We start from the raw sequence: 12,500 nt of genomic DNA, 5'->3' as shown, positions 1-12,500 counted from the left end.
ACAAACACACACACACACACACATGGAGAGACAGAGACACACACACACACAGAAAGAGCGAGAAAGAGAGAGATGTACAATATTGACAGTAATGGGTATTAGACGGCAATTGATATTCGCATTAATGTTCGGGTTAAAGGTCTGGAGGAAAATGATGAATTCATTTCCACACGCGTGTAAAGCACATTAATCATTGAGAAGGAGGAGCGTGCGGTGATCTCGCTAACACATATGTTTAAGCAGAAGAAGACAGATGGAGGCAGTGAGCTCCCTCCGAGCCGCACACTGTCTGAAGCTCGGTGACAGAAAATAGTCAGAAACATCATGACATAGTGTGTGAGTGACAGGCAATCAGCAGCACAGCCCAACTCCAGCTCATACTGTTCACCTAATCCCTCACACTGATTACACACACACACACTCCTCACGCACACACACACACACTCCTCACACGCACACACACTCCTCACGCACACACACACACACACACACTCCTCACGCACACACTCCTCATGCACACACACTCCTAACGCGCACACACTCCGCACGCACACACACACATCCCTCACATGCACACACTCCTCACACACACACCCTCCTCACGCACACACACTCCTCACGCACACACATACTCACACATACACGTCTAAACCCACTATCCACACACATAACACGTAGCAACACACACACACAGACTCGTAAACACACACACCACATGCCTCCAGTCGAACGCACACCCACACACTGCCCCACGTGCACATCCCTCCCACACCTTCCGCGCACACACGCACACACACACAGGGAGTTTACCTTTTCCTAGGAAGTATTTGAAGTACCACCTGGTGTGATACTCGGGATTCTCCAGGTGGACGTCCGTGCGACGCCATGTTCCTGGCGTGTAATCCGTGTTCTGGGAAGAGAGAAAGTCAATGACGTCACGGGAGAAACAGTCACTACACCTGACAGCAATCACTTCGCCTGTTTTTCTAACGCTTCAAATTCCAGACCGCGACACGAGTTTGTGAGGAACTCTTAATTTTGTTCCTAAAAGCGTTGATTTCTCTGTAACTCTTGCTCCATCTTCACTTTTCAGCCAGAATTTTTATAACCTTCCTCGCACTTCATTCGACACCTTATATCATCACATCGTCGAGACGTCTGAAAGTGCCTCACGGGTTTTTTAATGTGAAGTGTAGTGACTGTGTATTTTGCGGGCGGATTCGCGCACAGCGACATCCCGCAAACAGTCGTTGAAGCAAGTCATCAGTTCTTTTTGAGGGATTGTCAGCCATGTGTGCGTGTGGAGTTAAGAAACTTGCCCAACTTTTCGCCCTGCCCGGGATTCCACCCCAGGTCCTCTCGCTTGCGAGGTGAGTGCTCGAACCACTGAGCCTCCCACCCTCCAACCCCCACCCCCCCGCCACCTCCTCACCTCATCGCTCGACCCATTTTCCACCCGGAATCTGCCCGCTCGCTGGATGGCACCGTCAGCGTCACTGGAGATGAGCTGCGAAATCACAACAAACAGCACATTATTCTTCTCAGTCATTAAACTCGTCTCATCAACCTCCGACCACCAAGCCCCCAACCCAACCCCCACCCACCCCCACCCACCCCCATCTGAGAGATGCCTCCACTGTCCTGTCCTCCAGCCCATTCCACACCGTACCTCAGTCGTATCTCACCATTGAGTAGAACGCAGTGTCTGACTCTTCGCTAACATGTTATTATCCAATGCAGAATAAGTTGAAAGAATAATAATCTTTACACCTGATGCAGCGCCTTATCACGTTGTCGAGGCGTCTCAAAGCGCTTCACAGGATACAGTGGCTTGACTGTATATTTTGTGGGCGAAACGCAGCAGCACAATTGCGCACAGCAGAGTCCCACAAACAGTCGGGGAGTGTGCGACCAATTTTATTTGGGGGGATTGTTGGCCGGGACACTGGGAGAGAGAAACTTCCCTCTCCTTTCGAATAGCGCCGCGGGATCTTTAACGTCCTTAAAGGTGGCCAAATGCTGCCCGGGGGGGGTCCTCGAGCTTCATCGTAAGGACGACACCTTCCCCCCGCGACTGCTCACTTCATGGCAGGTTTCTGGAAATTGCTGCGAGCAAACTGGCTGCTGCGTTTCGCCTGCAGAACACACAGTCACTACACCTCACAGGGATTCCATGTGAAGCGCTTGGTGCGTGCTTGGCCATAGCAACGTGTCCGCTCCCTCCGTTCAGCAACATCGGCGGTCGGGCCTTCAGCCTCTCTCTGCCCCCAACCTTTGGAACTCCATCTCACAACCCCTTGGCCTCGCTCCCTCTCTCGCCTCCTTCAAGACCCGTCTCAAGACCCTCCTCTTCGACCGAGCCTTCGGCCACTCTCCTACCCCCACCCTCCCTGTCCTCTCCACCCCTCCTGGTCCCAAACCCCAGCTCGGGTGCAAATCCCTGACTGTCCAGCGCCTTGGGACGTCCTACCGACGTGAAAGACGCTGTGTTGTGGAGTCCTGTGGCTCAGTGGTTAGAGCACTCGCTTTGCAAGCGAGAGACCTGAGTTCAATTCCAGGCAGAGGGCGAAACCTTGGGCAAGTTTCCTTACTCTACACAGAGCCTAATAATAATCCCTCCAAAACCAAAAACAATAATAAATTGGTCATTTTCAATCTACGACTGTTTGTGGACATTGCTGTGCGCAATTGGCTGCCGCGTTCGCCCACAAATATACAGTCAATTCACTTGACAGTGTGTTCTGTGAAGCGCTTTGGGACGTCCTCCCGACGTGAAAAGCGCTATATCAAATGCAAGGATTATTATTATTATTATTGTAAGCTGTTGACGTGGGGACGTGAGGAGCCGGGCTGGTAATTGTTGGCTGTTTAGTTGCACCGGGAGCCGGGGAGGTACAGGCTGGACTGGCCGAGGGGTGGGGGGGGTGGGGGGGTCACCGAGTGCTCTCCCTGCGCTATACATAGCTCACAGCCTCGGGGTTGCCATGGCAAGTGCTCAACACCGCAGTCAACGGCAGAGCAAGATAGACACTGTGTGTGTGAGAGAGAGAGCGAGAGAGCGAGAGAGCGAGGGGAAGGGAGATAAAGAGAAAGATAAGAGGGACGAAGAAAGAGAGAAACAAAGAGAGAGAGAGAACGGGAGAGAAAGAACGAGAGGGAGAAAGAATGAGCGAGAAAGAATGAGAGAGAGAGAAAAACGAGAGAGAGAAAGGATCGGAGAGAGAAAGAAAGCGAGAGAGAGAGAGAGAGAGAGAGATAGAATGAGAGAGAGAAAAAGAGAGATGTCAGACGTGCAGGTGGCCGTTTCCGTCAACCATCCCTGGGGCAGAAAATCACCAGCACAAAGGCAGCCCCGGCATGGAGACGTCTCAAAGTGATTCCCAGGACCTGCTGCAGTGCAGTGTAGTGCAGAGCAGAGCAGTGGGAGATGGCCTTCAGCGACCGGGTACAACAGTGGTGAGCGCTGGCTACAGTCAGCCAGTGGTGAGCGCTGGCTACAGTCAGCCAGTGGTGAGCGCTGGCTACAGTCAGCCAGTGGTGAGCAGTGCCTACAGTCAGCCGGTGGTGAGCGCTGGCTACAGTCAGCCAGTGGTGAGCAGTGCCTACAGTCAGCCAGTGGTGAGCAGTGCCTACAGTCAGCCAGTGGTGAGCGCTGGCTACAGTCAGCCAGTGGTGAGCAGTGCCTACAGTCAGCCAGTGGTGAGCGCTGGCTACAGTCAGCCGGTGGTGAGCGCTGGCTACAGTCAGCCAGTGGTGAGCAGTGCCTACAGTCAGCCAGTGGTGAGCAGTGCCTACAGTCAGCCGGTGGTGAGCAGTGCCTACAGTCAGCCAGTGGTGAGCGCTGGCTACAGTCAGCCAGTGGTGAGCAGTGCCTACAGTCAGCCAGTGGTGAGCGCTGGCTACAGTCAGCCAGTGGTGAGCAGTGCCTACAGTCAGCCAGTGGTGTGTCTGGGTCAGGGGTGTTGTGAGAGGAGCGTTGTGGACAGGATGTAAGAGCGACAGAGAGGGTGTCGTCCCCCGCCCCAACCGCCCTACCATCGGTGGTCGGACCTTCAGCCTCTCAGCCCCGAGGCTCTGGAACTCCATCCCCCAGTGCCTTCACCGCTTCCTCCCTCTCCTCCTTCAAGGCCGGTCTCAAAACCTTTCACTTTGACCGTGCCTTCAGCTCCCCTCTCGACTCTCTTCCCCCTCCTCGCTCCCTCCCTTCCCTCCCTCACCCTGACCATTTCCCCCCTCCTCGCTCCCTCCCTTCCCTCCCCTCACCCTGACCATTTCCCCCCTGCTCAGGTCCTGACCCAACTGTGCAGCACCTTGGGACGTCCTCCTGACGTGAAAGGCGCTTTATAAATGGAATCTTGTTGTTGTTGTTGTTGTTGTTGAGAGCGCAGGTTAACAGGGAGTGATACCAGAGAGGAAAGGAGACAGCCAGCAATTCGGGATCGATACCGGTGACAGATTCCCTTCCAAAGCAATTCTTAAACGAGTTGTTAGTTGATGGGGGGGAGGGGGGGGGTCACTTTCCGGGTGTAATAATACCCTCCCCTCAAAAAAAATGTGGTCACTCAATCCATGGATCCATGGACCTCCTCAAAATCTACCGCTCCACTCTAGCCTCGGCCAAGTCGTCCTTCTACTCCAGGATAATCCTGGAGGCGAAGAGCAACCCCAGGCTACTGTTTTCTACCACATCCCGACTCCTCCGTCCCCCCCGCCACCCCGCGCTGGTCATCTCCTCCAACCTTCACTGCGAGGAGATGCTGGATTTCCTTGAATCCAAGATCAAGGGAATCCGCTCCGCGGTCACTTCCCCTCCAACATCCACCCCCCCACCCCCTCCCTCCCACACTGCGACTCCTACCCATCCTCCCCTACACACCTTCGTACCCGTTTCCCCACCCTCTGTCACCAAACTCATCCTATCCCTGAAACCCACCACCTGCTCCCTTGACCCCATCCCCACTCCACTCCTTATCTCCCAGCTCCACCTCCTTGCCCCACATATCACAGACATCGTCAACCTGTCCCTCTCCTCTGGCTCTGTTCCCATTCTCTTAAAAACTGCCACCATCACTCCCACCTTGAAAAAACCCTCCCTCCCGGACTACCGGCCCATCTCCAACCTCCCCTTCCTATCCAAGGTCCTGGAACGAGTTGTCGCCTCCCACTGCGCTCTTTCCTCTCCACCCATTCATTATTCGAACCCCTTCAGTCGGGTTTCCGTGCTGCCCATAGCACAGAAACTGCCCTGGTCAAGGTCACCAATGACATCCTGACCATCTGTGACCAGGGCTCCCTCTGCCTCCTCGTCCTCCTCGACCTATCGGCAGCATTCGATACGGTCGACCACGCTATCCTCCTCCACCGCTTGTCCTCCCACCTCAACCTTCAAGGCCCTGTCCTTGAGTGGTTTAGGTCGTACCTCTCCCACCGTCTTCACTTTGTTTCCACAATGGCTTTTCCTCCACCCCCGCACTGTCTCGTGCGGTGTCCCTCAGGGCTCTGTCCTCGGTCCCCTCCTCTTCACCCTCTATATGCTCCCCCTGGTGACATCATCCGCAGACATGGGGTTAACTTCCACATGTATGCGGATGACACCCAACTCTACCTTTCCTCCTCTACCCTCAACTCCACGACCACCGATGTCCTGACAGCTGCCTGTCCGACATCGAGTCCTGGACGAGAGACAACTTTCTTCAGCTCAACGTGCGAAAACTGAGGCCCTCCTGATTGGCTCACGTCAGCGCCTCCGCACCTCAGGCGCTGACACATCAGCATCCAAGGCTGCACTCTCCACCTCTCAAAGCCAGTCAGGAACCTCTGTTCGACCCTGAGCTGTCCTTTCTCCCTCATATCCGCGCCACAACTGGCACCGCCTTCCATCACCTCCGGAATATCGCCAGACTACGGCACTACCTCACCCCTCACGCTGCTGAAACCCTGGTCCACGCCTTTATCACCTCAAGGCTGGACTATGGGAACTCTCTCCTCGCCGGCCTTCCCGCACCTCCCTCCACAAGCTGCAGGTCATTCAGAACTCTGCAGCTCGTGTACTGTCCCGCACCAGGCTTCGGACCACATCACTCCCACCCTCGCTCGCCTCCACTGGCTCCCCATCCCCCAGAGGATCGAATTCAAGATCCTCATCCTCACCTACAAGGCCATTCACGGCCTTGCTCCCTCCTACCTCTCCAACCTACTATCCCCCTACCTACCTGCCCGTACCCTCCGTTCCTCTGGCTCCGGTCTGCTCCACGTCCCCCGCCCCAACCGCCCTACCATCGGTGGTCGGGCCTTCAGCCTCTCAGCCCCGAGGCTCTGGAACTCCATCCCCCAGTGCCTTCGCCGCCTCCTCCCTTTCCTCCTTCAAGGCCGGTCTCAAGACCTTTCTCTTTGACCGTGCCTTCAGCTCCCCTCTCGACTCTCACCCCTCCTCGCTCCCTCCCTTCCCTCCCTCACCCTGACCATTTCCCCCCAATGCTCGGGTCCTGACCCAACTGTACAGCGCCTTGGGACGTCCTCCCGACGTGAAAGGCGCTCTATAAATGGAATCTTGTTGTTGTTGTGTTGTTTGTGATACGTTGCTGTGCGCAATTGGCTGCCGCGTTTCTCCCCAAAAATACACAGTCACTACACTTTACAGTATGTACTCTGCGAGGCGCGTTGAGACGTCTCAATGACGTGATAAGACGCTTGATCAAATCCAAGGATTATTGTTATTCAGCGAGTCCCCCTGACTTGATCTCAACTGACCGCCCTCCCAGCCTCACTGCCAACGAATGGGACAAGGTTTGAACTGAGGGACGCCTCGAAATGAAATGTCCCGCCTCGGAGCTTTGATCGCCCGCTAAACAACAAAGCTCCGCAACAGAGAGAGAGAGAGAGAACATTTTGCCACAACGCCAAAGTGGATCAATAAACTAGAGTCTGTGCTCTGGCTCCCTCCTGATCTCCAGAACAAGCAGCGCTCAAAGGACCAACAAGCACACAGCTCACTCCTCCTAATACCAGCCAGCGAGGCTTGACTCATTCACTCACTGTCGGCTTCATTAGATTTATCTTCCAAAAGCTTTCCAGCCCGGTCACCCGATGACAGGGAGATCTGCGTGCCAGGGCTGTGTGTCTTTCCATTAGGATATTACACAGCGATCCAGGCAGTAAATAACACACACACCAAGGCAAACTGCTGTGTGATAGGAAGCAGCCTAATTCATTTAACAATAAATTTCCTGCCAGCGCTTCCACCCCCACCCCCGCCCCGCACCGCCCGCACCACCCTCCCCCCACCCCAACCGAATACATACACACACACACACACACACAGCACAGGACGTCCCAAGGTGCTGGACGGTCAGAGAGGGGAGAGTGGCGGGAGTGGGATCAGGTGGGGTGAGGGGTCGGAGGGTGCCCGAAGGTGCGTTTGAAAAGGAGGGTCATCAGACACGCACACACACACACACACGCACGCACACGCACACACACGCACACACACACACACACGCGCGCGCGAGCGCACACGCACACACATGCACCCGGCATTAAATGATTCATTTGTGATTACAAATAAAATGTAACTTCTACCTCGCACAGTGCCCCACCTCACCACTCAGCTCCCGTTACCCCAGGAAGCCAAAGCCCTGATGGGTAGGATGGTCCATGTCAGACAAGTAACAGGAACGCTTGCCAGACAGCGCTCTCAATAGCTAATGTGGTTTTTGCCGGTTAGTCTCCAGCAGTTACCCCCGACACACACTCTGGGCTCCGCCAACCCTTGGCTCTTGCCGATATGCGCAGAATGCACTCTGGAATTAAGTAAGCAGAGTGGATCCCTCGAGAGATAGAGAGAGAGAGAGAGAGAGAGAGAGAGAGAGAGAGAGAGAAAGAGCGAGAGAGTTTGTGGTTTTCACTCCAGACACCGGAAATTTTCCATCAGGATATTAAATGAGGATATTATTAATATTATGTATTAGTGTGGGTGGCATACATGTGTGGGAACTCACAGTCTGGTTTGGAGACACTTAAACATGGCAATTAGTTTCCGTATATGTCAGACACGCACACACAACACACACCTCCGTGGTGTGAGACTCGCGGAATCGGAATCAACTCGCCGACCAAACAATGTCTAATTAACGTTACCATCACGGCTCGTTAGCGAGACCAAACAACATAGCACGCGAGGAGCATAAAGTTTTATAATAGGGAAGGAGAAATAAAAACCTCCAGAGCTTAAATGTCACTTATAAATATTTGATTTTCATCCGCAAAGAAAGCTGGTGTCTGCTGATGGAGTCGGCTGCATTATGCATAAAATCGCAAGGTACTAAGTCTCTCTGGGGCAGCGTGAATCTGTGTAGCAGGCGGGAGAGGATTTTATATGCATACATTTTATATGACTTTAATATCACTCGAACGTCAGCTCCCACCCATCCCCTTCCCTCCCACCGCCCACCCTCAACCCCGCCGTCAGGTGTAGTGACGGCGTGTTCTGCAGGCGAATCAACACCGACAACAACAGCCGCAGCATTACAACAATTAAGCAGCGCCTTTCAAGCCGGAAGGACGTCCCGCGATGCTGGACAGTGAGGGGCCGATAACAATAGTAATAATAATCCTGGCGTTTGACACAGCGCCTCATCACGTCTTCGAGACGTCTCAAAGCGCTTCACAGAATATACTGTAAAGCGGAGTGACTGTGTATTTTGTGGGCGAAACGCCACAGCCAATTGTGCACAGCAGTGTCCCCACAAACAGTCGTGGATTATTACGTTAAACACCTCAATAAGAGCACCTCTCAACCTTCTAAAACTCAAGGGAATACAAGCCAAGTTGATGCAACCTGTCCTCATGATTAAACCCCTGGTATGTCCCGAAATTCTGGAACACTCTTCCTCCATTCCCTACCTCCCCCCCCACCCCCACCCCAGCCTTGACCCCTTCCTTCCTCATCTTCAGGTCCTGGATACAAGCTGTTGTTGTTGGCATCATTGTGATATTCTGGTATGGATACCGAGCGTGTGGATGTGCAGGATGGCTGAGCGATGCTGGGGTGGGTTGCTAAGTTGTTGGGTATTTCCACTGCCCCTTCCTCTATCCCCCCGACCCCCAAACCTCCCTCTACCCATCCCCCCCCCCCCCCACCCACTCTGAGACACGGGATCTCAGCACAGGATCCCTGTCACTAGACAGTGAACGCCACAGCTACTCAGCGGGTAATCACCCACAGAGACAACCGGTGCTTCACACTGCCGACACCTCCACAGGTATAATAAGCACCTGAGCTGTGCTGGATGATATAATAATAATAATAATCCTTGCATTTGATACAGCGTTTCATCACGTCTTCGAGACGTCTCAAAGTGCTTCACAGAATATACTGTAAAGTGAAAGTGACTGTACACTTTGTGCACAAAATTGTGAAATTATGACTGTCCCACAAACAGTCGTGGATTGAGTGATCAAAATCATTATTTTTATTTGTTTTGAAAGAAATTATTACCCCCGGAAAAGCCACCCGCCAATTGACTAACAACAGGATTCCTAATTACTGTTAGGTAAACAGAGGCGTGTGGAACTTGCCCAACATTTCGCTCTGCTGGGAATCGAAACCAGTTCCTCTCGCTTGCGAGGCAAGTGCTCTAACCACTGAACTACAGGACTCCACCTAAGTCTTTTCAATTCATTTCTCTCCATCACCGACACACGGGGAAACCCAATAGAGAAATAGCAAGAGTTTCTTCCCCAGAAAAGGGCACTGAGTGCCTCTGGCTGCCCCTCGACCAACCAACAAGAAAATCTTTATTTTCTCCCGAGTTAATGCAGTGAGACCCAATTTAGCTCTTCACTGCCCAGTTCCCGCTCCATCCATGTTTATAATAATCCTTGCACTTGGTATCGCAACTTATCACGTCATTGAGACGTCTCAAAGCGCCTCCCAGAATACACTGTAAAGTGGAGTGACTGTGTGTTTTGTGGGTGAAACGCGGCAGCCAGTTTGCACACGGCAATGCCCAGCAAACGAGTGACCGATTTTATTTGGGGAGACTGTTGGCCAGGATACCGGGAGAGAGCAAATTTCTTCTTTTATCGAATAGCGCCACAGGATCTTTAACATCCACCTGAACAGGCACAGACGACCTCGGTTTAACGTCCATTCCCATGCTCTCTCCCCATCGTGTCTGCGCTGGTGCGCGCTCCCCCACTGGAGCTCTCTACTGTAATCCCCGCTCTCTCCTTATCGTGTCCCATTACTTGTTACACACAGTCATAGTCTAGCCCTAGTCTGCTACTTGTGAACCCGGCAGCGCCTGACACGTTAACGGGTGATGGACGACGGGAGATGACTCTCCCTTGGGAGATTTCAGCGCCTTGGGACGTCCTCCCGACGTGAAAGGCGCTCTATGAACGTAATTTTCTTGCTGCTGCTGCTGAATCCTGTCCAGGTTTCAACGAGCTCGCGCTCTCCTCACCGTGGCTCACGCCTATGATCTCAGCTGTGGTTGTGTTGCTGCCGCTAGTTACGGTGGAAAACAAGCCACATTCATTAGCCAAAAGTTAATTGGGTCATTTCTGGTTGCTAAGCTACTTAATTTGCATTATGTCTTATGTTCCACCAGAGAGCTTTGCAAATTTTTCCTCTCGCTTGTTCTCTGCCTCCCCGTTATTGTCCCTCTGAAATCAGAGGGGGCATGTGTGTGCGTGCGTGTGTGCGCGTGCTTGTGATTGAACCTGTGTGTGAGTATGTGAGCGCGAGTGTATGCAGGTGTGTGAGTGCGAGCGTGTGTGCGTGTGAGCACAAGCGCGTTTATGTGCGAGCGTGTATGTGTGCGCGGAATCGTGTGTATTTATGAACGCAAACGTGTGTGTGTGTGAGAGCGTGACTGTGTGAGTGTGCAATCGTGTGTGAGCGTTTGAGTGTGCATGAGCGTGACTGTGTGTGTGCAATCATGTGTGTGTGAGCGTGAGTGCATGATTGTGCGAGCGTGTGTGTGAGTGTGCGATGTGTGTGTGTACGCACAGAATCATGTTCATGTCTGAGCGTGAATGTGTGTGAGTGTGAATGTGTGAGCGTGTGTGTGTGTGAGTGTGAATGTGTGAGTCCGTGTGTGTGTGTGAGAGTGTGAATGTGTGAGTGTGTATGTGAGTGTGAATGTGTGAGTACGTGTGTGGGTGAGTGTGAATGTGTGAACGTGTGTGTGTGTGAGAGTGTGAATCCGTGTGAGTGTGAATGTGTGAGTGTGTGTGAATGTGTGAACGTGTGTGAGTGTGAATGTGTCAGTACATGTGTGTGAGTGTGAATGTGAGTACGTGTGTGTGTGTGAGAGTGTGAATCCGTGTGAATGTGTGAGTGCGTGTGTGTGTGTGTGTGAACCTGCGTGTGTTTGTGTGAGAGTGTGAACGTGTGAGTGCGTGCGCGTGTGTGTGAACCTGTGTGTGTATGTGTGAGAGTGTGGATGTGTGCGCGTGTGTGTGGTGCGCACAGAGAGAGAGAGAGAGAGAGAGAGAAACTCCCTTCTCTCTTCGAATAGCGCCACAGGATCTTTAACGCCCACCTAAACAGGACACAGACAGGGAGCTCGGTTTCACATCTTATCCTGAAGGACGGCACCTGCGTCAATGCAGCACATATCCCCCAGCACTGCACTGGAGGGTCGGGCTAGACTCGGAGCTCAAAATCTCGACAGATGTGGGGCTTGAACCCCCAATCCTCTGACTCAGAGGCGAGAGCCCGAGCCACGAGAGCGACAGCGGAAAAAACTCATAAAGCCGCACTCGGAACGGTCGGTCGGGGGGGCGGGTTGTCATAGCCCAGGGCAGGTGGCCGCTAACCGTAAAGGAGCCAAAGGAGATCTCCGGGGACCTTACCAGCTCCACAGAACCATAGTGTTTCCGGCTGAACTCCCCACGTCTACAGCCCAGGTCTTCAGAGGCAGAGCTGCAAAGAGAGAGACACCCGTCAATAAACCGGCAACGCTGGGCATCTCGGAGTCTGGATAGTGACAGTACGGAACCTACCACACCCTCCCCACACAACAACAACAACAACAACAACAAGATTCCATTTATAGAGCGCCTTTCACGTCAGGAGGACGTCCCAAGGCGCTGCACAGTTGGGTCAGGACCCGAGCATTGGGGGGACATGGTCAGGGTGAGGGGAGGGGAGGGAGGGAGCGAGGAGGGGGGAGATGGTCAGGGTGAGGGGAGGGAAGGGAGGGAGCGAGGAGGGGGGAATGGTCAGGGTGAGGGGAGGGAAGGGAGGGAGCGAGGAGGGGGAGATGGTCAGGGTGAGGGGAGGGAAGGGAGGGAGCGAGGAGGGGAAGAGAGTCGAGAGGGGAGCTGAAGGCTGAAGACTCCCCCCCACACACATGCTCTCCCCCCCCACACACACACACGCTCTCCCCCACACACACACGCTCCCCCCCCCACACACACACGCTCCCCCCCCACACACACACGCTCTCCCCCCACACACACACACGCTCTCCCCCCCACACACACACGCT

At 53.6% G+C, this 12,500-nt stretch overlaps 1 protein-coding gene across 1 annotated transcript in view; it reads right to left on the bottom strand.

Annotated features, from left to right (window-relative positions):
• The window catches only part of garnl3 (GTPase activating Rap/RanGAP domain like 3), a gene marked incomplete at its 5' end in the record, with an annotated part of 40,237 nt that extends 28,305 nt beyond the window's left edge, over positions 1-11,932 (bottom strand). The window contains 3 exon segments of the mRNA XM_042337265.1: positions 811-910; positions 1,433-1,507; positions 11,863-11,932. Coding sequence (XP_042193199.1) covers positions 811-910; positions 1,433-1,507; positions 11,863-11,932 — 245 coding nt within the window.
• Between the last annotated feature and the right edge of the window lie 568 nt (positions 11,933-12,500).

The sequence above is a fragment of the Callorhinchus milii genome, unplaced genomic scaffold, assembly GCF_018977255.1.
Source record: "Callorhinchus milii isolate IMCB2004 unplaced genomic scaffold, IMCB_Cmil_1.0 Scaffold8, whole genome shotgun sequence".
NCBI classification, from domain to species: Eukaryota; Metazoa; Chordata; class Chondrichthyes; order Chimaeriformes; family Callorhinchidae; genus Callorhinchus; species Callorhinchus milii.
The sequence above is the reverse complement of the archived record's forward strand: the minus strand, read 5'-3'. Positions and strand labels throughout refer to the sequence as shown.